This window comes from Haliotis rufescens, unplaced genomic scaffold (genome assembly GCF_023055435.1).
Source record: "Haliotis rufescens isolate VD_foot unplaced genomic scaffold, xgHalRufe1.0.p SCAF_26, whole genome shotgun sequence".
NCBI classification, from domain to species: Eukaryota; Metazoa; Mollusca; class Gastropoda; order Lepetellida; family Haliotidae; genus Haliotis; species Haliotis rufescens.
In genome coordinates this window covers 5,322,872-5,350,527 of record NW_025963957.1, presented here as the reverse complement: position 1 = coordinate 5,350,527, position 27,656 = coordinate 5,322,872, and the positions used below count along the sequence as shown (strand labels likewise).

The 27,656-nt window shown below is 35.9% G+C and overlaps 1 protein-coding gene across 3 annotated transcripts; it reads left to right on the top strand.

Annotated features, from left to right (window-relative positions):
* Positions 1 to 27,656, top strand: LOC124147371. Of its 3 annotated transcripts, XM_046518069.2 has the most exons (5): positions 1 to 144; positions 593 to 732; positions 4,049 to 4,597; positions 10,580 to 10,923; positions 18,966 to 27,656. In XM_046518069.2, exons 3-5 carry the CDS (start codon positions 4,054 to 4,056, stop codon positions 19,269 to 19,271), a joined length of 1,194 nt encoding a protein of 397 aa, XP_046374025.1. In that variant the 5' UTR covers positions 1 to 144; positions 593 to 732; positions 4,049 to 4,053; the 3' UTR covers positions 19,272 to 27,656. The 3 variants fall into 3 exon arrangements, with proteins under 3 accessions (XP_046374025.1, XP_046374024.1, XP_046374026.1); XM_046518068.2 differs by lacking the exon at positions 593 to 732; XM_046518070.2 differs by lacking the exons at positions 1 to 144; positions 593 to 732 and adding an exon at positions 151 to 478.

The following is a 27,656-nucleotide window of genomic DNA, read 5'->3' as shown; positions in this document are numbered from 1 at the left end:
GTGACGTAGTGAGCTATGCCTGTGGTGTCAACATTGCCTGCCTCCGCTCATTATTTGGCTGAAACTCAGCAAAACGGGCACGGGATTGCTTCGTTTACCAACGATTGCTCTTCCCTGGGCAATCATTTACGTTTTTGGTCATTCGTAAGTGTTGCCCATATTCCGCAAATGCTAGAATTTACTATCAAAATGGTTTGTTTACATCTGAACAGAGGTCATAGCGAGCTCCCAGCCGTAGCATGGCTGTGTTGATGTTTTCATTTGATTGGACGGTGTACGGGCTACGCAGCTGCTTGTTGTTATAATCGGTTATTTCTGGATATAATTATTCCTACAAGGCTGTAGAAGAATCTGTAAATGCACCAGCCCTTTGTAGAATCTCATTGTCAAGGTCAGCTTAGTTGTAAACTAAGCAGACGATTTTTTACTGTCAAACAAGCAAACAGCTGATTGAGTGCGAGCGATGCGTCTCCATTTGGTAGGAAATTTTCCTTTGTGTGAGCATATCGGTTTACAGGCCAACAAAAAGGCATTGATTACAGGTGGTAGTAGTGCACACGATTTGACATGCTTGCCATTGTTATGATTGTAGTTGACTGCATTTGTTGCCACAATATGGAACCGTTTGTCAAGATGGCTAACTGTTGCGAGCCGAGATAGGACCATTTCCTGTGTTTTCATAAGTAGGCCACCATTAATCCAGGAAATAAGCATAGATATAGATTTCCGAAGGCAAGTATGATATTTTGTTGTGCAGTCATCATTCTGTTGTGAACATGCTTGGAGATGAATCTGGTGCAAATTCCATTGTCTGTCTGCAATCTGCATGTACTTATTTATTGCAGATATGGGCTTAGCCTAAAATGCTTAATAATTAATCTTGCTTAAATATGCCATATGATTTAGTAGTTTATCACACTCCCAGTTTGTGTTTTATATTGGCAGTTAGCTGTTTCATTAATTCTGAGATTGTACATATGCAATGCTACACCGTAAAATGTTGATAAACTTGAAAAATATGGTCCTCAATTGTAAATGTCTTGACCCAAATTAAGTGTTAAATACAATATTTGAATGAAATTTTTGTTCTGTTGTAGATGTTTTAAGGGAATATGTTGATGCATAAATTGTATTATTTTTACTCAATTCGGTTTATTTGAGGTACCTTCTAATGTTCAAAAATTTGTTTTTCAGCTGCCAGTGGCTTTTATAGATTTATAATAATTTCTTTTAGACATAACCAAGAAATTGATTGATAATTGAAAATTTCAAAGTTTAGACCTAAATAGCAATTGTGTATGCAATTTGTAGTGAACAGAAAACTGCTAAGATACTTAGATAACATCCATATACCTTCAAATAACATATTTAGTCATTTCAAGGATTTGCCCTCCTTCGCTGTGTAGTGCCTTGGGTTTATTCCTACAAAACAATTTCTTGTCATCTTAAATCTTGCACAAAATCTCTCCTGTAGTTCTAGATGCTTTTCCATGGTGTATTCATATGTATTTGTCTGCATTAACACGTTTCTGTCATATATTACTTCACCTATTATTTGAAAATTAGCAATATCTTCTCGTTTGGATCACATATTAGAGACATAGAGTTACCCATCCAACCCGTTGAAATATTAACTTTTCATTCCATGACAGAGGGGTAGGACAGAGTACAGCAGAACTTGCATATTCCATATGGGCTCCCTAAAATCATTGCAGTGGTAGAAACAAACTCATTTTGGTAACAAGTCCTTGTGTGTTGTAAATATTTGCAATTAAGCATGAAAGTCAAGGGGTCCTTGTCATGACATTGATGTCAAAATGATAGATTTCCTGTAGTATGTTTCAGGGAAGGGGGACGAGATATTCAGATACTACAGAGGCAAACTTCAAACACCCCAGGACCCCTTAATTTCTGAGAATAATGTTGAAAATCCAACCAGTTTCATGTTTCTACTTGTTCAATGGATATATTTACCATTTTGAAACCATTATGATGATGCACTATTGTTCTTGAAGTTGATTCGGAGCCAGGAATTCACTAGCCATTCTGAATTTGCATTTTAACAAGTGAAACTGTCACAACTATCGGCCATTATGCAAAATGAAATTATATATCAACCATAACATACAAGGTTTAAGTCAAATCTATTGATTCTGTAAGTAGAATCAACTCGCCCTGACATTTCTTTTGGGGATATAAATTAATACCAGTTTCTGACAGTAAATTGAACCCTTTTCCTGTGTATATACATGAGTGAGTGATCTTTGAACCTGTTATCAATTTATTTATTGATAAGTTATCATCAATGTCAAGATATAATGTTGACAATAGAGAGGCCTGCTAGCAGTGTTGTGCCAACATGGCCATGATGAGTAACTGATTATTCATATCCTTTGTCCAGGGCTGCTTTGTTGTGAATTCACCTGTCATGAGTTCTGACGAATAAATCTTACTTGATTTAAAACAGATGACACCAAATTGACACTTTTCTTCTTTGTGATTTAATAAATTCGCTCAGTGAAGATTACTGGTAATCGTAGCTGAGTCATTTGTCTAATTCTAATTCTAGGTTTCGTTCAAACAGTGTAGCATTAGCAATGAGGTACAACATCAAAGCATTGAAATAGATGGAGACTTCATAAAGGATAAAGTTGTCTTTTCTCAATGACATTAACCAAATTGTTGTGTTCTTTGGGCACATCTCAGGGATTTATCTAGACGTGCTCAGAGGTTGCTATTTGGCCCCAACCCTGCAGGAAATATCAGTAAACATTTCCCCATTCATGATTTATGTTGTGACATTAAACATGTGACTTATATTTCACTGGTAACAGGATCATTCAAGAGGGCATGGCTTTTATTCTTAGGTTTACATTATGAAACACTGAATAAGATGTTAAAATACATGATTAAGATGCCTATGAATTTAGGAAAATGTGATCTTTAAGAAAATCCAAAATTTGAACAAAAAATTATTTCCAATTGGGAACATCAGGGTTATTGATTTCAGCATCTTGTAGTTGTCTATGTAAGATATTGGGGTGTCATTAGGAGTATGTTTACTTTAGTTATAGTCCAAAACTAGGCCTAATCTAAACATGTGAAACTAAGAGGGCATAAATCATGTAAATGAAAGCAATGTTTGTTCTTTCTTCCGGTGGGATTGGTCTTATTGTGCTGCCCCTGTGTCGTTGTTTCACACACCCCCAAATCATAGTGATAAGTGTTTGGTGAACCTTCCCCCATTCACTGTATCATTTTTTTTCTATGGAAGCAAAACAAACCAAAATTATCTTTACTAGCTAAGTGAATTTCTTGGCCAAACTATTGTCATACTCATGTAGTGATATAGTTTGTTTGTGAAACGACTTTGGGGAATAGGTGTTGCTTTCTATAGAAGTGCAGTGTTCCTCTAGATCACACACTGCATGCTTCCAGTGGCAGTTGGGTTTCAGCTGGGACCCTGGAGTAAGCTGTGCATGTTCTGTCTTACCAGATATTGTTTCCTTTGACATTTGTATTGAATTTTAGAGTTTTTATAAAGAGGGTTATGAATTATCTGGGGCTTATGATGTTTATGTTGGGGAAAATCCTTTTATTGCTTTTCCAATCATCAAGAGCTTAGGAATCTTAACATTAAGCATCTAAAAGGTCTCTGAAGAGACCAAAATGGCAAAGTGTATGTTTCAAAAATATCATATGCCAGTGATCATGGTAATCCGCCAAGTGAAACAGTTAAGTAATGAGAGTTAAAATCAGATATAAATTTTTAAAGGAATAACATTTTATAATTATTACCTGAGAAATAATTTGTACTGGTTTTCTTGTTTTTGTTTGAAAATATGCAAAATGTGCATTTCTTTATTTATGAATCACATTTTTAGTCTCATTAATGCTTAACATTGTTGTAATATATTGTAACATATATGTCAGTCAGGTAATTTTATTGTTATAGCATGATATGAATGTTAATATCTTTCATGTAATACTTAAGATACTCTGAAATTTGATTCCTAAGTAACAATCTCTTGTGTTGTTTGTTTTGCAGACATTATGAATATACACAATCAGGGACCACGTCAAGTGTTTCTTTACAACCACGGACGCACTCACTGGTCCCAGGGAGGGCCCATCTTTTATGATCATAGACGTATCAATCATCAAGTTGCAATTGGAACTGGACAATTTCAGGGACAGTGGTTTCGGGGCCCAGTAGTACCAGCTGGCCCACAGAACTCTCCTCCATTCCAGAATTTTCGTGTGAATATTTCATGGAACGGTCCTCTTAACGGTCCCTTTCACAACAATCTGAATATACATTTTGGCAGGAACTTTGTCAATCGTGTTCACTACAGAACAAATATGATTGGTGGAAGACAGGCTCCCCAGCCAATGCTGGGGGTTGACGAGGACACTGAGTTGTGTTTTATTTGTGGTGACTATCTCCAGAACTGTAATGAGCCTGGTGTACACATGTGTGATGGGGGGCGGGACCGGGACAGTTCTTCCAGGTGTAATCAAAATGCAAGACATTCATCTGATGCAGACCAAAGGCAGGCAGAAATTAACAAAGACAATAATATCAAGACAAAGTTAGGTGAGAATGAAATAAACATATTGTTTGGATCCTCTTCCTCCTCCTCCTCTTCCTCCTCCTCCTCCTCCTCCTCCTCCTCATCATCATCATCATCATGTGCATTATATGTGTTGCTTGTGTTTGATGAATATGTTTATACTCAGGATTCTAAATGAACTTTTGTAAGCAATAAGTGATCAGTACCTCATGCATGTCATAGGAGCCAACATGCTCATAATTTCAGTCACTGGTTTCACCTTGTGGGGATTCTGAGTTAAAGTAGGTCCCCAACAACCTTCGTAAAGGCTAGTTATTAGATCAGGAGGTGAGGTTTAGTGACTTTGTGTACCAATTGCATGGATCATTGCTCATAAACTCATTCACTGGCTTGTCTGTCCCAGACGAGATATTTCACAGACCACTGTCATAAAGCTGGAATATTGCTGAGTGCAACAAACATAATGCTCCAATCTCTGACTGAACTCTTCAGGCCCTCATTTAGAAAAAATTGCAGCTTATTTTGACAAAACAATTGACACGTAAGTTTACTGCAGGCCATAAGGACCCATACGAATTTGAAACTACAGGCCATATAGGCGCTTATTTCAGACACTGACTAAAAATCTTGTCCATCAAAACAGGGATTTGAGTTAGGGTTTTGTATGACACAGTTATGTGCATCTAGTATACAAAAATACATAGAATATGCAGAGAAAAAACATATTGTATACTGAGGGATGCACAATAATATTCATTGTACCAATTTCTTGACAAGAAGTTAAATTGAAATTAATTATTAGGTGTCCCTTGGACCCCTAGTTTTGTAGGTCAAGGTAAATCGCTGTAAATTGCTAGGAAACATTTACAATCTTGCATAGTGCTAACATATAAGGATCGTTGTTTAGGATTATTAATACCCCATATAATCCTGAAATTCTACTAGACCTCCAGAATACTTTAACATCAGACAAATTGACTTGAGCTAGCGGACATAGCATCCCTCATAAAAATCTTTCATAACCATGCCAGCATGAAAACATGAATTATATATCATGACAGGGTTTCAGATCATTTTCTAGGACATTGACTGGTTGTCATCCACAATGCCCTGAAGATATATTTCAAATTTGGTAAAGATACGGAAGTTAATATATAACTATACAGATATCAAAAGTTGATGATTTCATGAAAATGTTCTAATGTCAATTGTTTTTACTCAGCAAATTCACTGACATAATTGAAAACAGGCCTATATCAGTCTGCGACTCTGGCAACTAGTATGAAGCCCCAGTCTAGTATACTTCAGTTCAGTCTAGTAAGCTCATCCAGAGCTACAGATAAGCAGCCTATTTGCGTTCCACCCCCCCTATTCAAAACCCAATTACTTTCAATTAACTTGCGTACTAATTAACACATGCATTAAATGAAAAACTCAAATGCATGACAATTGAAGCTTTTTCATAATGCGTACAAAGGACCTAATTTTCAAAACACAATTACAAGCTGATTTATTTTCCGAGTGAAGCCTTTATATATATAGAACAGTTATATACATCTAAAACATTATTTCATTTTTTTTTAAATTTCAAAATGTTCACTATTTTTGGAAAAAAACCCAATAGAGTGATGAATAGATGAGTGAAAAAATATTGGTTACCCAATGAAAAATGTAATAACCCAATTAAAATAGAAACCCTAGAGTAAAAACTCAATTGCTCAAAAAGTTATCTGGAACTATGCTCATCTTATAGTTCACACAATAACTCAAAATTCTACTGAAAATAATGCCAAGAGCCAAATTGGGGCTTGCAGTCTCAAATGCTTTTGGCACAGACTGCTATATGCTTGTGATCAACAATTTTTTGTTGATATGACTTGTGCTTCAATGCATGAAACCAGACAGTATAGATGCATTCTTTTGGATGGAATAAACCCACCTGGAATTAAATATTGAATATAACAGTCTGTGACTTTAGCCACTTGTCTGAAAGCAGAGGCAAGAATTTTAAGCTAACTAATTAATATTAGTCTAGAATATTAAGCTAAGCTGATAATTGTCGATACAGTGTTTCAAGTGCCCCTTGCCATATTAAAAATTCAAAGTTTTAGGGGCTCCCTAGACATCGCCATAATGCTATGTGATGACCAAACAAATGACTCATGCTAGTGGAGACTAAAATGTGTTTGGGACAGACTGGTTCGAAAATAGCCTGAGAATTCAATTGAAAGACACCAATGGCTATTTAGAACTGGTGAAAACAAATATACAAACAAGAAAGGGGAAATCCCAATACATTTGTTTGGTGGAAATATATTCATCAGAATAGATCATGACAAGTTTCATCTCTTTGAGGATTTCTTGTCAGAAGAGGTCCCCATCATCTTGTGTATGTGGTAAGAGGTGACTAGTTGGTTCGTGTGGTCAGACTCCTTACTTTGATTGTCTGTCAATGTTCTCTGTTGTTGCTCATATTTTCACTGGATTGTCTGGTGCATTCTTGAATTTTTACAGGCTTATTTTTTCAGCCTCTACACTATCAAAAACCAGTCTGTAAGAATGGCTTCAATGCAGAGCCATACACTCATATATTTCACTCCCAGTATGGACATTTATCCTTTCTTAGGTAGGGTAGCATCGTGGTTAAAGTGCTCACTCGTCATGCCAAAGACCAAGGTTTGATTCACCACATGGGTACAATGTGTGAAGCATGTTTCCGGGGTCTCCTGCTGTTATGTTGCTGGAATATGGCTAAAACCTGCATAAAACTATACTCACTCACTCACTCACTGTTAAGGAATCTAGCTCCCTGAATAGCCTGTCATGGTTTAAAAAAAACTTCATACAGACAGCTGGCAGGCCTGTATGACTATCATGATGTCATAATGTAATGTTCTATGTGACGTCACAATGCTTGTCAGTCACAACTGACCCTATTTGCACTTCCTGTTACCACAGTCAAAGTCTGATGACAGGCACAAGATAGATCTAACTGTCACACAAATATTCAACAACAATTAAGCCTTGTTAATTGTAATGATACATTTGTTACGTGTGTCACTAGCAGGTGGACAGGATTGTATCAGTTGAACGTTAATGTACACCCTCCACCATATGGTGTAATGTTTTGTGTGTCCATACAGGTAATAAAACCCTGTACACACATCTAGTGACACGTGTAACTCATTATATATGACTGTATGGAGTAGCGCAGAGCATTGAGTACGTACATGCACTACCATCACATGTCCAGTGTCAATACCCGTACAGTGAATGAGTTGGGTTACATTTAGTCCCATTTAATCAGTCATACTTGATATAAATGAATGAGTACAAAATATACACAAGGATCACATCATATGGACATCTCATGTTACGTCATTATGAAACTGTTCCATCAGTCCTAAGATCAACAACCCCCTCTGTGGTCTAGTGGTAGAGTGTCCTCCCAGAGAGCGGAAGGTCCGGGATTCGATCCCCGGCCGCGTCATACCAAAAGACGTAAAGAGATGGTACTTGTTGTTACCCTGTCTGGCGCTCGGCTTTAAGGGGCTAAAACAAGAACTGGTTTGGCTTGGAGTCAGTATACTGTGTCTGAGTGGGGAATTCATGTTAAACTGTGGCATGGTATCTCAGTGGGCTAGCACTATGAAATCGGCATTACTTGTCTTGGATGTGACAGTTAACCCCATTTCACCTCACCTCGCCTTGCCTCGCCTCGCCTCGCCTCGCCTCGCCTCGCCTCACCTCACCTCACCTCACCTCACCTCACCTCACCTCACCTCACCTCACCTCACCTCACCACAAAAACTCTGAGTGTTCCTGTGGCAGAGCACTAGATGCTGCCTTTTTGTGTAAAATATGCAAAATATATCACCATAACCCACTTAATTTTGGGTTGCTTGCACGCATGAAAGATTTAGAAAAACTGTTAGTATGACAGAACTGAGCGTAATTTCAGCTTGCATACCCAAATGCACATCTGCATTTACTGATCAAATACAGGCATCACCTATTCATAAACTCTACTTCAGTGAACGATGCACAAAAGGGATACATCCTACTTGTGGCATATATGTCACTATTCTGTGCAGATTGAGGCAGCATATTAAAAATTACCTGAAAAGACATTTAAAGCAAAAATATTTTAACAAATGCCTACCCTTGATTTTAAAGTACCCAGATGACTCATTCCAAGGGAGTTAAAATATATCGAATACCCAAAGAAAATGATTAAGTACCCAATGTAAATAATAACATGTGAGTGAACAGTGTGGTGTAGAACTAATTGGAACACTACTTGTACACAACACTCCCTATCTCCTCTTCTTAAGGGTACTCATGATAATGGTATTAGACATGTTGAATTTCTAAAGAGAGAGGAATGGTGATTTTGATTTCTAATTTCATCCCTTTAAGACCCAAACCATGACACATTAGCACTTTAGTTTTTTAACTTTGATCAATAAATCACTGTTCAGTGAGTTAAATTGGATTTGAGAAAATAGTTCAGCTTATACTATTTCTGCCCATGATATGGGTTGATAACACTGATGAGGTCCTTCAGTTATTATTAAAAAAGAGAATACATTTTTCACATGTCAAAAGAAATAATAGCCCCCAACCTTGTTTTTCCTTGGTAGCCACCACACTAAATTTAACATTGAAACCTCACACTGCTCTTTCGGTTCCAAATTCAATTTAGCTCTGTTAAAGCTACAGGTAACATGGCTCCACATTGAAAACACAGTATGTTTATCCCCTAAATCATATAAGAATGGAGATTCTATGTACTAGATAATTGATAGCTGTAGAAAATGGCAATAGTCCTAGTCCTTGCCAAACTGCCTAACAGTTGAGGTATAAGAAATTGGCCATTTTTAAGGGTTTAGCTATATGTTATCATTGTAAGGGCTAGTGGACTAAAATGTTAGTTTCTAACTTTCTGCCGCTGATTGTGATGTAACAAGTCCTTAGATTCATTCATGTCATGCTAAATATCAATGGTATCAAGTCAATCCATCAAAGAATATTTGTAGTCTCCATTTAAGGTTTCGATGTTTGGTAGGCAAAATTTGGTTTTCATGTAAGGTAGGTGAAATTAGGTTTTGACCTGAGGTAGGCACCATTATTTGATCCAAGGGTTTAGACCAGACAATACAGTGATAGACATCATGAGCAACAATCCTGGAAATTGAGATACGATGACCTGATATGAACCAAGTCACCGAGCCAGACTGCCCTATCTAGTTAGTTGCCCCATATGACAAGCATAGGTTGCTGGGACCTATATTCTTACTATACTTGTAATACAGGTGAACACCTTTTATGTCTTTGTACAGGTGACTTGTTATATGGGTGAACTAGTGTTATGTCTTTGTATAGGTGACATGAAAGCCTGAAAGGGCGCATTTAGACTGACATCTAGTCTCTGAAATGAACATATTTTACAGAAAAAACAGATGTTAAATTATAGTTATACCAAAATAATAAAAAGGTGCCCCGAGACTAGACTTGAAAAATATTATAGACTTGCATGGGCTGTATTGGATATATTTGTTTCAGGATCTGTATGACAGAGTAGGGGGCATTAAGATGGCCCAGTTGTCTAAGGCACTAGAATTTGCAGTTCAGAATTGTGCTCGGATCATATAATCAAGGATTTGAATCCAAGATTATGATTGATTATGGTCCTATGTTTGTCATTGTCATACTTTGGTTGTTCACTGTGCTTGTAAACTTCATAAGCATTAATTGAATCCTCTACTGAAGTTTAGAAACCATCCCTATTAAACATTAAGGGAGAGAAGCCAATCTTTGATACCTACACAATTAAATACTTCAAGCACCTTCATTTCTTTTGAAACTGTATTCTTTGATACTTAGAACACTACTGGACATAGTTTAAAAAAGGCAATCCTATTAGCTGTCATAAACCCCTAATCTACAGGTTTGAAGCCAATATCCAAACATTTTGCTCAAAACATCCTCCTCTTTACCCTCAGAAACTGTTCTTCAAAATGTTCAAGACAGTTTGAAAAATGACTACAAAACAGTATCAGAAGCACTTGAAAAGTACCTCGCGGATCGCATCAGTGAGATTAGCACGATACACAGAGAGGTGAGCTCCCGGAGAGAGGCTTTAACCAAGCTACAACAGGAACTGGAAGCCAGGACCAAGGACCTGGAAGTGAAGGAGAAGAAGCTGGTGGAGTCCCAAAGCCAGTTCACCAAGGAAAGGCAACGGTGGGTGGAGGACAGCGAGAAGGAGAGGATGGAAATTGCTCGCCAGTGGCAACAGCTGAAGGATGAGATCACACGCATGGAAGAGCTGCATGATGTACAGAAAGTGAGTCATCCTCCTCCTTGTCATGATCTGTCTGTTTTGGTGCAAGTTTTGGTTGTTTTATCTGCTATGCAGGGTAGGATGTTAGTTGAACCTTTAAAAAGAGCTTCAGATGGGGTTCGAGTAGAGTATTTTGTGTTTTAATTCTTTTTTTTTTAATCTTGACAGTTTGACAGTAATTGGTGAGAAAATAAAATAATAGAGAAACAAAGACTAAATTAAAGAATCCCTTGGCTCTGTTTAATGGTTTTGCAAGTTATCTTTGTCACTGGTACCCATGGCTTTCAAAACCTTTCTTTTAAAAATGTATATTCTGCAAGGTTTATCCTTCCATCCTGAGATTTAATACACAGCAGTAGGATAGATGTACTAACTCCTTGTACCAGCTTATTCATTGTTAATGTCACCATATTTATTTGTGCTTTCTGTGTAAATAACATATATTAGAATATATTCTCAAGGACCAAGATAGTGACATCTTTTCATAGGAAAAAGGTAAGTTGTTTAGGATGAACTTATACTAGATTGCTGGGAATTTAAAGCTGATATCAAACAATGGCATCTGTTAATTTGTCTCTGGAGAAAAATTCTGGAAAAAAATGAATCTTTTCAAAGTTTGAATGCTGTTATACCTCCATGGCAGTGACTATGCCACAGGTCACTTAGTCGTCCTGATTTCTGATTTAGATCCTTCGTGTCTCTGAGATATTATCACCAGGCATGGTGTAGTAGACACAGGTAAGGTTTGTAATCCACGACTCAACACAAGTGTGTACCTAATGCAGAAGGTGATCAGATTATGAACATGAGGGGCTGCTAGGTAGCCTAGAGGTTAAAGTGTTTGCTTGTCACTCAAATAACTGGTTCAAGTCTCCACATGGGTCCAATGTGTGAACCCAATGCTTGGTATCAAGTTTGAATCTAGTAGTTGTGCTGATTTGAGCTGCTGTAATAAATACATGCATGACAGTAATCTGCCGGGCTAAAACATATGAAATAATAAGATGTAAAATCAGGTCACATTAAAACCACAGGATGCTGGTAAACAAGTGAAAGGTAAGTCTGTCTCAGTGGGTTGCAACAGTTCATATCACCTTTTAATGGGGTTTTTCTTATTTTGGATTGGTACCATTGTAAGCATCTGCATGCCAAGCACTTTCATTCAAGCAATTCTTATACTCATTTTTGTAAAGGAAGGAATAATTGTCAGCCCTGAGAGTGAACTGAGGATTGACCATTGATCAATTGTCTATGGTTTGCAGGTAAACATTTCATTTCAGTGTAGTTGTGAAAGGAACACAATCAAATATGGTGGACAATATGTGTCAGTTTACATGTTTTGAGCAAGTGTTGTTCTTGTGAAACTTTAGTTATGATGAAAATTGTAAAGCAGGACCTTACTATGTAATTAGATGAGTGTATCTTTAGCTCACTTGAACTGAAGGTTCATGTGAGCTTATGTTATGGCACATTGTCAGTTATGTTTTTTTTCATTTTTGACATGACCTGTTTTCATAAGGTCTACACTGTTAAAACTTTTGTGATTCCAGAAAAAGGTGTCTCTTAGAAATGCACACAGTGCCTGTACAATTTTATCCATGGTCACCAGTGTAATATTGGCCCATTATTTGCCTTCAACATTTCTGCAATTATCCTTGTGAATTTTGTGCAGCAAATATGTTAGTGTGGAAATCAGGCAATTATATGTTCATTTTAAACCAAATGAATTTACCCCGCTATGACCTTTGACCTTGGTGACCTTCACAAACCATCATTAACCACTGCGTTTGTGCATCTCCTCTGAAACCACTGTGTAGTATTTTTTTCTACCTGTTCCAAGCTTTGGCCCAAGCATTCTGATCTGAAGTGACAGATGGCTTCCACTGCAGCCATATTAGAAATAACTATGCCACTTTAGTACATATCATTTTGAAATTGATGTACAGTTAGATTGTGGTATGTACAAACATATGTGTCTGATATTTACTAATTTTGGTTATATTTAAGAATTCACTTTTACTTTGTGTGAGTTCATGGGAGTATGATCCTTACTAGAACTCAGAGCCAGACAGCATGAACATTGATACAAACATTTCTTGTAATATTTTCTATCCCTATTTGGTCCTCCGAAAGATGTTTGTGTACACAATTTTAGAATTTGTGTATGCTCTCATGTTTGGACTGACTGCCAGACAAAAACTGTGAAAAAATGGTTCCTCAAGACATTGTATGGGCGGATGTATGCTCAAAATGGACAGGACTAACATCCTTTGTAGTTACAACAAATGAATTTGAATATTATTCAACATTAGATGAACAATGTCTGTTAAGACTACCTCTGTATGAGTCAGTCACAGTGACATTGCATCATAATACATTGACTTCAAGATAGCAAAATGGCTGATATGGTCAACGTGACGTGAGAAATATCCGCAATTTGTCATCAGTGATCAATTGGCCGATCATGTGTAGAAATTGGAATAGGTTCTGAAGTAATTTAATCGATTGTTGCACAATGTTGTTGACTGTCATTGCGTGTGTAGTTTTTAGTGTGCATTTTGTTCAATACAACCAGTTGTAGCAAGAATATTTGATAATGAGCATGCAGTCAAACACTCTGACATTTTCAAATTTAGGAAGTGGAATTTTGTGTGTATGATCCTAGTGAAAATATCGTCTCTTAGATTTTCTATCTGATTTAAAAAATGATTGCCATTGCAGATATTATAAAGATATTTTGGTGTATACTCAAACCCTTTTGAAGTATCATTTGAAATTAGTTATTCAGTATTTATGATGGGGTATTTGCAAGTATGTGTGATAAATCTACGATCAATATTAATCTAGTTGTATTGCATTTCCACTTCTCCTATACCGGAGAGATGCAGGGGAAATTGAGACTAGATCCCAGGTTGTAGCAACAGATGTTTGATCTGGTATCTAACGTGGCTGCTCAGCTGCTCAGGCATGGTTCAATGAGTAATTTGATACCCAGTGAATATGGTTATTGTGTAGCGACACATGTCACATGGTTTGTTGGACTTACTGTGATCATGGCGATGTGTATAACCTTGATTTCAAAGATGGTTTGATTGATATTGTTGCAAATGTTAGAGCAAGTTCAGGTGAGCTCCAGAACCTTTTGGCTCTATTGTTTCAGCAAACTCACTGTACACTCACTGACACATTTTCATTTTCCTTATAGTTTTATGTGTAATTATTGCATGTCTAAGTTTCAAACGTTTCATTGTTTACCTTGTGATCAAGAATATATATATGCCATCCAGAAACAAAAAGAAAATCAGGGTTTTTTTGCACATCAGTAGGTCTTACAAAATACATAGAGCACATTTAAACATTGTCATAACAATTACTTAAGAAACAACTGAATAGTTTATTCAGAATATTTCAAGCACAGATAGTCAGACAAACTAGAGCTTGTCTACCAGAAAATTTAAATTTAGATGCAAATATCCTGCACAGATAGCATGACTAACCTTAAACCACTACATGTACAATTTGTTAACAGTAGCACCAAGTGTTACATAAGCTGCACAATATCAAGCTGTGCGATAAAAAGTGTTACGGCAGACCTACATACACATGTACTGTTATTATCATGATTATTGAAAAAAGCACATGCTGGTTATCTATGTCCCTTCGCGGACAAGGTATGAATATGTCTCAGTGTGTGGGTCGCAGTGACACAGGAATATATTTTCTTCTGTGTGTTTTTTTTCAACGATATCTCTGACCTAACCTAATGTTTCAGGTTTTACAGGATTTTGCACTGCTTAGTATCAAAATACCTCACAGATTTCACAAGCAAAGTGTCTGACACACTTGTAGTTTTGATTATAACAATTGGACAATACAGAGATGAAATTGGTAAGACAAGGATGGGTTCCTGACTGATTTAGCTGTATGGGTGTGCACATGGTGTTTAATAGTTTCTGTGGAGAGCTTCACTGCATCAGTCATCAGTCCTTTGCGTGCCTTACACATTCATCCCAGGGATTATATATGTTTCGGAATATCAGCTTCCAGGCAACTTTACATGTAATCAAATATTCCAGGAATATATCTCTTTTTGAGATATATGGAGTAATACCAAACATACCAAAGATGTGATAATGGTTTTATTACACCACTAATAACTGTGAGGCAATGAATGAGATAAAACTTCAAGAAGTTAGGAGGACTCGAGGACCGAGGATGAAGAGGAGCCTGTGTGGTGCCCCAGGAAACAAACCATCATCATGAGCTGATTTTGTGAATTTCTGTCAGTGTGTCCCCTGTTGTGAAGATGGTCTTCTTGTTGTGGATTTAACAACTTACCTTTTGATATGAGGTGTGGAATCAGATCACACTGCCCAACACGCTAAGTTGCACAAAGAACTCATTTGAGTGCTTGACAGAAAAGAATTCCAAAACCTAATCAGTCTAATCTAAGGAAGAGTCCCTGTATCTTGGTTGTCACTCCCAGAATCCAAGTCATAAGGCGACGATCTGGTTGCCTCGCAGCCCTCATTGCTGAACACTCCAAGGTTATCCTTGGGTAAGGTAATTTTCTAGACATTTGATAGACAATGATAAAACACATTAATTAATTTACTTATGGTACAATCATTATCTCTGTTGCAATAGAGGAGAACGGAAGTAATATTGTTTAGGTAAACCTGATGTGTGGAACAAGAATAAAGTCCTATACATTAGCATGTTAAGTCATCAATTCAACAGCCATTATAAGAAAGGAAAATATCTTTGGCATAGTATTTTACATGTTGTGCTGAACTGTTCCAAAACTTGGTGAATATAAATAATGACTATATTCCTTTGTGGTATCATGTATTATGATAGTTGCTTAATGTTTTTTTGTATATAGGAATGAACATCAGCTATCAACAATTATGTAAGAGCAAAATTGTTAAGGTAAGTTCTTGTATTGAGAGGTTATTAGTTTCCATGGTTACTGAGTCCAATACAATATAAAACTCTTGCATTACCGTTAATAACAGTAGTCAAAAGAATTTTCAACTTCAAATATTTTGTAAAGATTATTATATGAAACTGCTAAATTCATAACATATGATCAATATTTTCACACATCAAATGTCAGTCATGTTTATTTGTTTCACAAATATAAATATGAACACAATACACAAAGTGTCAAATATTGCAACAAGGAAACAGATTTCCTTTTCCGGTCCTCATAGTTAGCAAGACATGTTACCATGGTTACATGTAAGGATGTAGTCTTTGTTAGATATTTTCTTCCTCGCATTATGAATATTTCCTGAAGTTTGATTTGAACATGAGAAATGATGTGCTAATAAGTGCTAAGAGTGCTTGAATTATAAAGTTTGAGACATTTCAATATCCTTTTGCGTCAAGATTAACGGGTTAATCAAAATCCGCACGAAGCATGTGTAATAATGATCTTATGCACCTTACAGCATTGTCTGTTTAATGCAGACATCGCTGTTGTCGTAATACAGACATCATTGTTGATGTAATGTGTTGGAAACATGTTTACGATGTTGAGCTCAATACTGTTCTCAAACTAGATGCCACTTCCCCTCACAACACCTATTATTTGTCTCTGTAATAATAAGAGGACTATCACATTTGTGTGTATCATTCAGACACAGTTTTGGACTGATGCTTGGACAGCCTCAGACAACATCAATGTAAACTTGCAACTTTAAACACATTCATGTTTCTCCAGATACCATGCTGTTAATGATGTATATTTTTCAGCCACCGTCAACAGTGGACAGTACATTGGTGATACACATATATAGTGTTATTCCCATTTTGTTGTTCACACTGCACAGCGATTCGTCGATCTTTTCCAGTATAGGATGTTTCCGATTGTGCAACTGTTCGTTCACTATGTATAGGTCAAGTAAGTTGTCATTGTCAGCCAAAAAAATCCACTGATGTACGCAATATGGGCATAAGGATTCAGATGATTTATCGATTTGACCTGTTTGGCAAGTCATTATTTGAAGGAGTGAATACTGCTTTGCACTCTAGGAGCAGTCATTAGCTCACCTGGACCAAAGGTTCAAGTCAGCATGTGCCGTGATCTGTTGTTTATTGTCTATTGTCAGTCGTTATATGTTGATTCTTTAATGAAAGAGACACATGTGACGAAGTTGTCTAAGGGGCTGCAATCCCTTGTTGCATCCCTTGGCAGTACCATTAAACTATGACAGAAGGTTTAAAGCTCATGTTTAATGTAGGTGGGGCAGATACGATTTTGTTGATGGTTTTCAAGTTAATTAAATATTAAATATTTAAACATCTATCTTAGAATATATCACAATATCACTTATAACCAATCCATCTTGTGACAATTTCTGTTGCACAGTCAACACGGTAACCTATTAATACCCGAAAATATATAGACTTTGTCATGAAGTAGGGCATAGCTTGCCAAGTTGTCTGTGCAGCGTTGTGTCCCGTAGGCTTGCCAGAAAAGTATGATCATGGGTTTGAACACCTTAATTGTGTTTCTAGTTTTGAAAGCACCATACCTCTTCAAAGGGGCAAAGTGATGTAGCTGAGATACTGTTAAACCCACCTTGATCACTTTAGTGGAATGTTTCGTTCAAATGTATACCACTTTGGTGAAACCCACAAGCATGAGTGTGGTGCTCACAAAACTAGACACATATTCAGGACACATTTGGAATTTGAACCCATCCTGCATGAAGGATGAGTAATTCACAAATTGATCATTGGTCCTATTTTTCAGCATTTGAAATGGAGTAAATGTTCATGCATTAATAATATTTTTGAAATATGGATCATTTGAAAATATTTTAATAAAGAAAACATGGGACTCTAATTTGTCTTGTTTAGAATAGTGTAATGTAGGTTGGGACAAGACCCTGCTCTTACCAGTATACATATTCAAATGTGTTGACTTCCAGTTCAGCATGTTTCATGAGTACTTATCACTGCTATTTCCTTCTACTTTCTGTCTTTTTAAGAGTACTCATAATTTGTCCTGTTAATATATATCCAAACTGATATTTAAATGTGTCAATCATTTTGAAATAACAAATGTACTGCTTGTTTGAAAACTGTTAAATATCATGACATATGAGGGCTTACTATAAGCTGTGTTTCAAGGGACATTATAAGTGCAGTATACCTAAATTTATCAGTCATTATGAAAATAAACCTTTCTTATCAGTTGATATATGTCAAGTATTAAGTTTGGCATCTGATGAATATCACCTTTGATGGGAAAGATTATTCTTGGAGTGATGTTTATTAGATATTTATTTACAAGTAACTAGATCTATCTTCACTATGATTCTTTGTCATGATCTTGGTGAAGGTTACGAAATGCTAAGTGCAGATAATTTTATGATTATTTTTGTTGTTAGTTAAAAAAACCCTTCATGACAACTCAAACATTTGAAATATGATAATGAAAAAATACAAAAAATTCAGCAAATCATAAGTTTTCAAAGTTTTATAGTAAAAAAGGTACCAGTATTTACCATGCAGTATTTCAACCACAAGTGTTGGCACAATAATACATGCAATGTCTGCTCAACAGCTGTGACTGCTCTAAGGCATTGATTTTGCTCAGCAAGAATGCAATGGGATATTGAGCTCTGAATATTTATTATTAACTGGTCCTTATGCCATATGGTTGTCAACTGAATATACATCAGAGTTTATTGGATTGATATTGCAGCAATTTAATTAGGTGTAACAGTAATTTGTTAAAACAGTATGTTTTGATTTGCTACTTTTTAATTAAAGTGAAAGTCAGATCCTATTTTCAATCATATCCGTACACGTCTCGCATGCTTTGACTTTCTGGTAGAAATGTTTTTGTTCAGTTTTATGCTGATGTCAGCATGTCTTAATTTTGTCTGAATTTCAGTAGACGTAGACGTAGAACAATGGTAATGTTTGATAATATACAGCAAATGTGCCTTTTTTTCTATGCAGATATGAATATTGAAATTGGGATGCATGATATGCGCTTGACTAATATGATTCGGTCTTATTTTCAGGGACGTGTGAAGCTTGATGTAGGCGGCCATGTTTACACTACATCCTTGCTGACCTTGACCCGTGATGCTGAGTCCATGCTGGCGGCCATGTTCAGTGGACGCCATGAGATACGAGTGGAACAGGATGGAACAGTGTTTATTGACCGTGACGGCACACATTTTCGCCACATCCTCAACTATTTGCGAGATGGTGGAGTGACGGTTGACTCCTTGCCAAGGAGTCGACAGGTCCTGAAGGAACTGCGGAATGAAGCTGTTTATTACCAGCTGCATGGCTTAGTGCAGCAAATAGAGAAATTTCTCTAACTATTCCATCTTGCCTTCTCAATACAATCCAAATGCTTACACCAGAAATCACACTGGTTTGACATCACAAATCTATGTCTTGACAGCCAAAGATATCAGATTCATCCTATAGCAGCAATGCAATGAACACATGACACTGCCAAAGTTTACACATTCAGGTTGGAGTGAGCAGCAGAAATTGGGAAAGTTCAGACTTCTTATGAAACAGTTAGTCCTGGTGAAATTGATCACAAATAAATTTCTTTTCAGAACATGATTTAAAACACTATTTTGAAGCTGAAGGACTCTGTAAGCACGTTGGATCCTAGGATAGTCCATACAGTATGGTTAATTTTCTTCTGCTTTGAGCATACCTTGGCGCCCATAACTTTGCTATGTTGGTGTTTGGTGGAGGTATTTTAGACAGTTCTTGTTCATTCTACTTAAAATGCCAATATTTACAAAACTAGTTTTTTCAGGAAACTAGAAATCAGAGTGAAGAACGCAATGTGTATCTTGTGTTTCAATTTATAAATAACAAATTATGTGTGTTTAATTTTGGGGCCATCTTAATTTCATAAATTATGCTAAATATGGAATAATGCTAGGGTTTAATATAATGAATTATATATCATAATGTAATGTTATCTGCATAAATATATACACCTGCAGGGATGCTACTGAGAATGTTTGCTCATTATATTATACATGTTTTGAAGCTACAAGCCAGATTTGCAAAGAAAAAATCAAACTCAAACAATCTTGAATTTGTTTTATTTATCATATCAATTTATTTGTTTATTACCCATGTTGAAATAACAGATTTGTAATCTTAAATTACACTTCACATGCAGTCCTTGTAAATCAAATATCTTGGAGTAAGCATTGCAAACATAATAATCTGTGTTAGCCGATTTTAAGAAACTCGTAATTTCTGTTACCTATGTTGAAATAAATAAGATTTAAATCTTAAGTAAACTTAACATATTCCTTAAAAGTTGTAATCAAATATCTTGGAGTAAACATTCAATAAACAATATTCTGCTTATGGGCATATTTCATAATCCCAGTGAAATTAAAGTATGGTGTCCCATGTTTCCTAAGAAACCAAGAATCTTCTAGCTTATACAGTGTTAGAAAGTGTTTTATATATAATCAGTATGTCTTTCGATTCAATTCTTATTCTATACCTCGTATATGATTGTGATACCTTGTTGTATAATCAATTAAAATATATATTATTCATATATATCTATAAAATTATTTTACCTACCAACTTTTATCTAATGTTTCTTTGAGTGCAATGGAAATGGTTATATTTCATTTATTCAACACTGTTGACTCATTAGGAGCTTTCTTCTGACAGTGTATGGTGTCAACATAGACAAGAGGTCGCATGTCCAAGGGGGTCATCGTTTTAGGTTTATATATATATATATATGTGTGTTGGACAAGGCCTGTTTTGGGGGAGCTCTTTGAGTCAGTCAGTATTATGTGTTTTGAATACACGTTTCAGATTCTTCAAGGAAGATTTTGAGTTTTGAGGAACTTGTGGTTTTCGGTATTTAGCCATCGCTATAATTGGTCATCTAAATATTAACCTGCATTGGGCCAAGATTTTAGATTACAATTGTTTATTGTTACATATTTTATCTCTGGAAGATGGTGTTCTACTTTGGCCTTTTCTCATGGAATTCATAATTGCTATCATTTTAGATAAATGCATGTTATTTGAATTACATCAATATTTGTGTCAATTTTCTTGTATTATCTGAGTTTTAGTATTGACTATTTGGAAAAATCAGTGATCATTTGAAGAATAGTTGTCACTTCAAGACGATATATTAGTGAAAAATAATGGAATGGTTAATGTGTGATGTACTCGTAATGTGGAATGTCTCAATTACTGAACCTGTGGTATAAGTAGCCATACACAGTGAACGACACCATAGTTATATAGATTTCACCCAAAATGTGGTCAAATATATACTCTCAAATGACAGTTCTACAGTAGCTGTAATTCAAACTTTCCATTATACACATGCTTAACCACCATAGGCATGGAACCTAGTCACTATACAGAAGCACTGTTTATCAATGCTTGTATATGATTAATATGAGATAATTCACAATATTACCCACATATATTCCATTGCCTGTTCACCTACCCTATAACCATTTTCTTATATAAGCCTGGTAGGTATAGCTATTTATTACTATGACATATGTTATATCTACTTGTGATGTTATAAAGTAGAACCAATGATCCTTTATTTTTGTGATATTTACCTAGTGCTGACCTATTTGCTCCTGTGCATGTTATGATATACAAGATCAACTATGGTGTGCTGGCTTTCTAGTAAGAGTGGTTTGTATTGTATGTCACATGTGACACGTATGTGGGACTCAGGAACCGGTTTAGATAACAATTATTAACCAAGAAATTCACTGTCAGATATGTTGATATTTTTCATACCGTGCAGGGTAATGCCATGTGTGAAATCCCACAATTGTTTTGGATCAGTTCTTGAATAAATCTGCTTGTCACTACAATTTTTCACTATCAAATTAGGCCATGTTTAATCCTCTTGATGTTTTTCTCAGTAATGTCATTTCTATTGATCACGTTGAGGTTATTTTATCATAATAACATGGCATTTGAAATAATTTCAGCTTAGATGTATTTTTGGGGAATTAATCCTGTTAGACATTGATTTGAAAAGGAGAGTTAAGTGAAAATGACATTTGAGCTGTTGCATTTCATCAATGTTTGTTTTCTTATGAGAAATATCTATATTGATCACTGATCTGTATTGTGAAAGTCCCTGATAATGTTTTGCACAGATCCGTGAGTAATTTTCTCTCTACAAGAGGGTGTCTCCTACCTTATCTCTTAGTAACACGATTGGAGTGAGTGAACATTATACACTGTCATTCAAGTATTACCGTACACAACTTAAATATTGTAACAGTTAACATTTGCAGTTGTATCTAGTGAAATGTGCAGTCTTCTAACCTTTTCAGAGCACATAGATTTGAAATATGGATGTAACTTAATAACAGTGACTGTTTACACTTTTCTTCTGATTATCTGTACCCGGAGTTAGCTCCCTTAGATTATGATCGCATGTGTCGTTGCCGAAATGTTTCATGTAAGAGCTAGGGGTGTAATGGTCTATATGATACCCATGGAATATACACAATACAAGGACTATACTTTTCTGTATTTGTCATTTGAAAATTCTTGTGTAGTTTATCGTGCTAGATGTCACCTCAGGTGTTTTCTATACCGTATTCGCTGTCTTAAGTGCCCTACTCCTGTAAGTACCCCCTGACCAACTTGTAAGTAATTTTGATGACAGACAAGATTAACTGAACAGCAAGGGCTGAAAATGTACATGACAGTCTGTATGCTCTTGTGTATATTATAGATATTCTTTCACAGAAAACAGCAGCATTAAAGGGGATATAATTGCTTAGTAATTTTTATCAATTTCTTCATCAATGTTTGTACTAAGATTAATTATGCATAATTCACTGACATTAAAAAACTTGTGTATGGTTTTAATAACTATCCCCGTTGCCAATTATATAAGCCCCTTAGTGCTTATTACGGCAAATGCGGTATTCTTCCTACCATTGATAGGTGACATTATCCATCCAAATAGAAGTATGCTTTCTGTATGGTATTCATAGTAAAAGTCCTTTTGATTTAGCATCAGATCTTGGACATACAATACATAGTAGACAGTTTTAAGGTTTATGACAACATGAACTGAATGGTAGAAGAAATTAGCATCAGTATGTAGTTTAAAGTCTGTGAAATCTGTATGGTACTACATATTGTATGGTAAAGTCAGTATTGTCATAGGAATCCAACCGTCTCTCATGTTTATGGTTACACCCCTAGTAGGAACCAACAGAAGTGGAATCAACACGCTACAAGTATTGTCTCAACAGTTTCTTAAGCATGCTATTGGTGTCTGTAAATTAGATGTAATCGTAAAAATGTTAAGTAATCCTAAAAAATGACCAGTGTTACAGTTTTGCCGCTAGGCTTGGAGTTTAAGAAGCTAAAGCACACCAGTTAGAGAGAAGATGTGATTCGAAGTGAGCTTATTTGTGGGTAGGATTCAGGTGCTGAACCATATAGAACTGGACATACTGTACACTTAATATTGTGAGGTTTAGAATTGGCTGTGGTTGGTGAGCCTCCTTGTGAGTACATTGAGTGTTTAAATAGAGAAAAACAGGTTTGTAGGTATTTCGGTTCCACGTGATACATTTTTAAATTGGGCTTTTGGGCTTTGGTATTTATGGTAATAAGCATACCGTGTATGTATTTTATCAATATAAGTGTATACTTGTTGAGGTTTAAAGGATTTTTAATGACATATGTTCCAGCAACATAGTCAGTTGCAATACTTTCATCATGCATATCAATCACAACTTATATGCATCAGCATTTTATATTTGAGGATCTGGTTTTTTTTCATATAAAACAAAATATGGGCGAAAATCTAGGTTTCTTTTAGATTTGGATGCTTCAGCTATGATTTTACCTTGTCAGACACAATAAGCCCTTGATCATACCTTTTATGATATGATTATCTCCCTTTGTTACAAATGTTACAGTTATTGATATTTACTAGGTATTGACTTTGTTGTGAATCCTGTTGATTTTAATTTGTTATTAACCTCCTTCAATGCAATAAGCAGGGAGTTGCTGGCTGTCTGCTAAGTGATAAGCTATAAGTAATTGTTCAGTGGTAGACAGTATGGACCTGATCAAGCACTGTTCCCAAAACTTATTCCCCAGTCATTATGAATCACAAATATTGGGATCCAGGTCAGAATATTTCAACTGTGGAGACAAAATATTGGATTAGTATCATTATACAAATTTACATGAAAAGAGAATTTTTAAAAATTATGCAAATTTCTGCCAAGTCAAAGCATCATGAGCAGTTACGCCATGTGTATTTTTGCTGATAAATGTTATTTTAAGAAAATCTGTTTCATTTGCTGCTGTGAGGATAATATTATAATCATAAAAAAACATGTTTCTCATTTCTGCCCATGTTATTTTTTCACCCAGTTTGTCAAATCATTCTCATCCAGATTTGGGAATGGTGTACTGAAAGCAGATATCAGCAGCATTATTCATTTGTCTGTGTGCCTTGCTTAAGAAGAGAAAGCCATACAAGGCCATAATGCCATTATTTTTACAATGAATCATAAAAGACTCAATTTCTTATATTTTTAATAATTTCTGTTGAACAAGTGCATCTGTCATGTGATATCTGGGATGTTATATGTCACTATGGTTTAGGAAAGAAAATGCTTTGCAATATTCAAATATATAACTCAAGTCTTAGGTTCAAATAAATAACTCAAGTATAAGGTAAATTTGTAGTGTATCTAAATATCTCCTATAACAAGACAGCACTTATGTTTCAAGAGAGTGATAAACATTGAATAACTTGTGTTTAGTTAGTTCCAAAAACAAATTCATATTTTCTGTCTTCAAAGTTTTTTCTGACCAGGATCCTTGGTTTGTGACTGAGATTAATCAAACACATATGTTGGCCAACAATATGATCTCTTGTCATCCTCAACACAACCCATGTTTATTGATTACACTTTTGTGTTACCTCATTCCATAACAGACCAGTCTGATAGGCAGAACATCACTGTGGAGAATCCGTGTGAAACACACTGAACATGTGATAGAACCTGGCAGTGTTGGACACAGAGCCATCCCACACCGAAGTTCCTGTAGATTCAAACCCATATGATATACATGTACTTTGAAAGTGAAACATATCAGTGTTCCGGTATTGACCAGTTAGGATATAATTGTACTTTAAACCGTCATATTGACCAATTTGAATCTAGTATTTTCCAAAGCCATGGAAGCGTATCATGTAAATAATTCCAAATCTTGATTGAATGTATGAATCATTGTTTTCACCCCAAAACTGGATAGCTTTTCTTGTAATTTTATCTAAATCTGTTAAATGGTATTTTATTGATATTTTAGTCTATCACATTTGACTGCATTCATATTTTTTAACCGACGGTTTCTACCTACCTTGTATTAACATTTCCTGTAAATTATTTCACAACCTCAAGCAAATATTAATGTCAATGCCTGATAATAAATAAACAGTCTCGATTATCTGCCGAAACAGATTCCATTTGGCTTAAAACATTGTGAAAATTACATGAGTGGATCACTGAAAGTCTTGACTATTAAGTTTTGATATACAGTTTGAAAAATATTTTGAATGGATATTGACAGTACAATTACACTGTAAATAAAATGAAATGACAGTGATGGTGTCACAGTGACACTGTAGTGTTCAGCATCTCAGACTGGTCTTGCGTGTTATTCATGTAGTTCATATACACACATTTGACGGTATGCATAATTCCACTTCATGGGACATCCTAGCTGCATGTTTGCTCAATATTATGCAGATTTTACTCAGGTCATGTAAAGGTATTCTTCTCCTGCACACTGGGAGGACACAAGGAGGTTACGCTGTATCAGTTTGCCGACTCTGGTACTGCTCCTCATCCACTACACAATCCCCTCTCCAGAAGCTGGCATCCTACTGTAAGCAATACGTGTGCCCTGAGGGCCTCCATTTAATATTTGGTCACAAATCTGGAGGAAGGGTTAACAACACAAACATATCAGGGATGGTGAATCAATGAATAACTTGTCATGCTCAGTGGGTTTGTTAGAACCTTTAATAACAGTATATTGATGTTTATTTGCCCTTATATATTTGTATAAATTCAAGACATTTCCCACCAAACTCTTTGAGTTATATGCCAGTTGGTATGCAGGTAGGCCTGCAGCCTATCCAAGAAAACATCCTCAAAATCATTACAATCAATATCAACTTTTGATAGGACTAATCAGATATGTCATTCTATTCCAATATACTCTTGACATGAGAATCAGTTTGTGTCATGGAGAGATAGAAATATCCCTATCAAGAGTGGAGAAGTATCCAGTGGAACAGTGTTGGACCTGCTTGTTATTGGGTGGAAACATTCTTATTATTTACGGGATCAGGTGGTCAGGCTCGCTGACTTGGTTGATGCATGTCATCATATCTCAATTGCGTGGATCGATGCTCATAACGTCAATCACTGGATTGTCTGGTCCAGACTCGATTATTTATAGGCCTCCATCATATAGCTGGAATATTGCTGAGTGCGGCGTTAAACAACAAACAAACAAACAAATCTTATTATTTATCTTGTTTATTTTCTTCAGAGATGCATTTCCCACACTTCTCTATCAAGCTGCAGGTCACTGTAACCAGGCGGATCCAGCTTGTGTATGCATGTTGGTTGTTCAGGCGTGACAACAAGCCCATAAACATACAGAGCCTGCAGCCATTCAGTTGTGTTACCTCCTTGTGTCCTCTGTGCAGCAATCGTGTAGGTTTTGCTTGTAGACAATGTTGATTGTAGTATGTACCCATCATTGTCCTCCTCTAACCGTCCCCTAGCATATACTCCCAATTATTTTTACGCCTTTTCCAGATCAGTGAGATACTGATAGCTATTCTTGATATATTTTTCAGAATGTAATTAGGTGTTTTTTGACGTGATAGAAAGATTTATAAAAATAGAACTTTACAGATGTAGTTTGAATAAATGTTTATTTACATAATATTTTCAAATTTTATCTTGTACCAAACTGATACTTTTTTCTCTATATCGCTAAATAGTATGATAATATTGTCTTCCCTTTCCTCACAGCCTTCTAAATATTGAGGGTGACAAATCTATTGGGTACTTTTGCATGACCTAGATGGGCATGAGTGGTTATCATATACACAACAGATATACATGTTTTACTTCCTCATCAGGGGGAACTGAGTAGCCAAGTGGTTCATGAACTCACTTGTTGTGCTTAGGAGGGGTTTGAATTTTACAAAGGGCACTGTGATGGCCACCCTGGTGTGCCCCCTGCTTTGGTGGAAGTATAGTTAATGAGACTTTATAAAATAGACAATCACCAGCTGTGTCTTCAGTGATAGATAAATATTACATTATTAAGTGTAATGTTTGAAATTATTAGAAACGTTTGAGATGTTATAGTTTGAACTGAAATAAGATTAAATTCCTATTCTTTGTGATAATGTTTAGCTTTACGAAAACTGAACATTTACCTTATTTTCAGAGATTAGGACAAGCATTCAGAGCTTCCATCACCAAGAAACTATTCTTGTATGTCTGTTGTATTTATGCTAACTGTCTCTTTCTCAGAAGGATAGCATGTGTATGTATGTGTATGTATACACGCATATGTCTTTTAAATTGGTTGAATGTGCACCCTTTATAATTTTTGTAGAATAAACAAATGCTATATACCGCTGA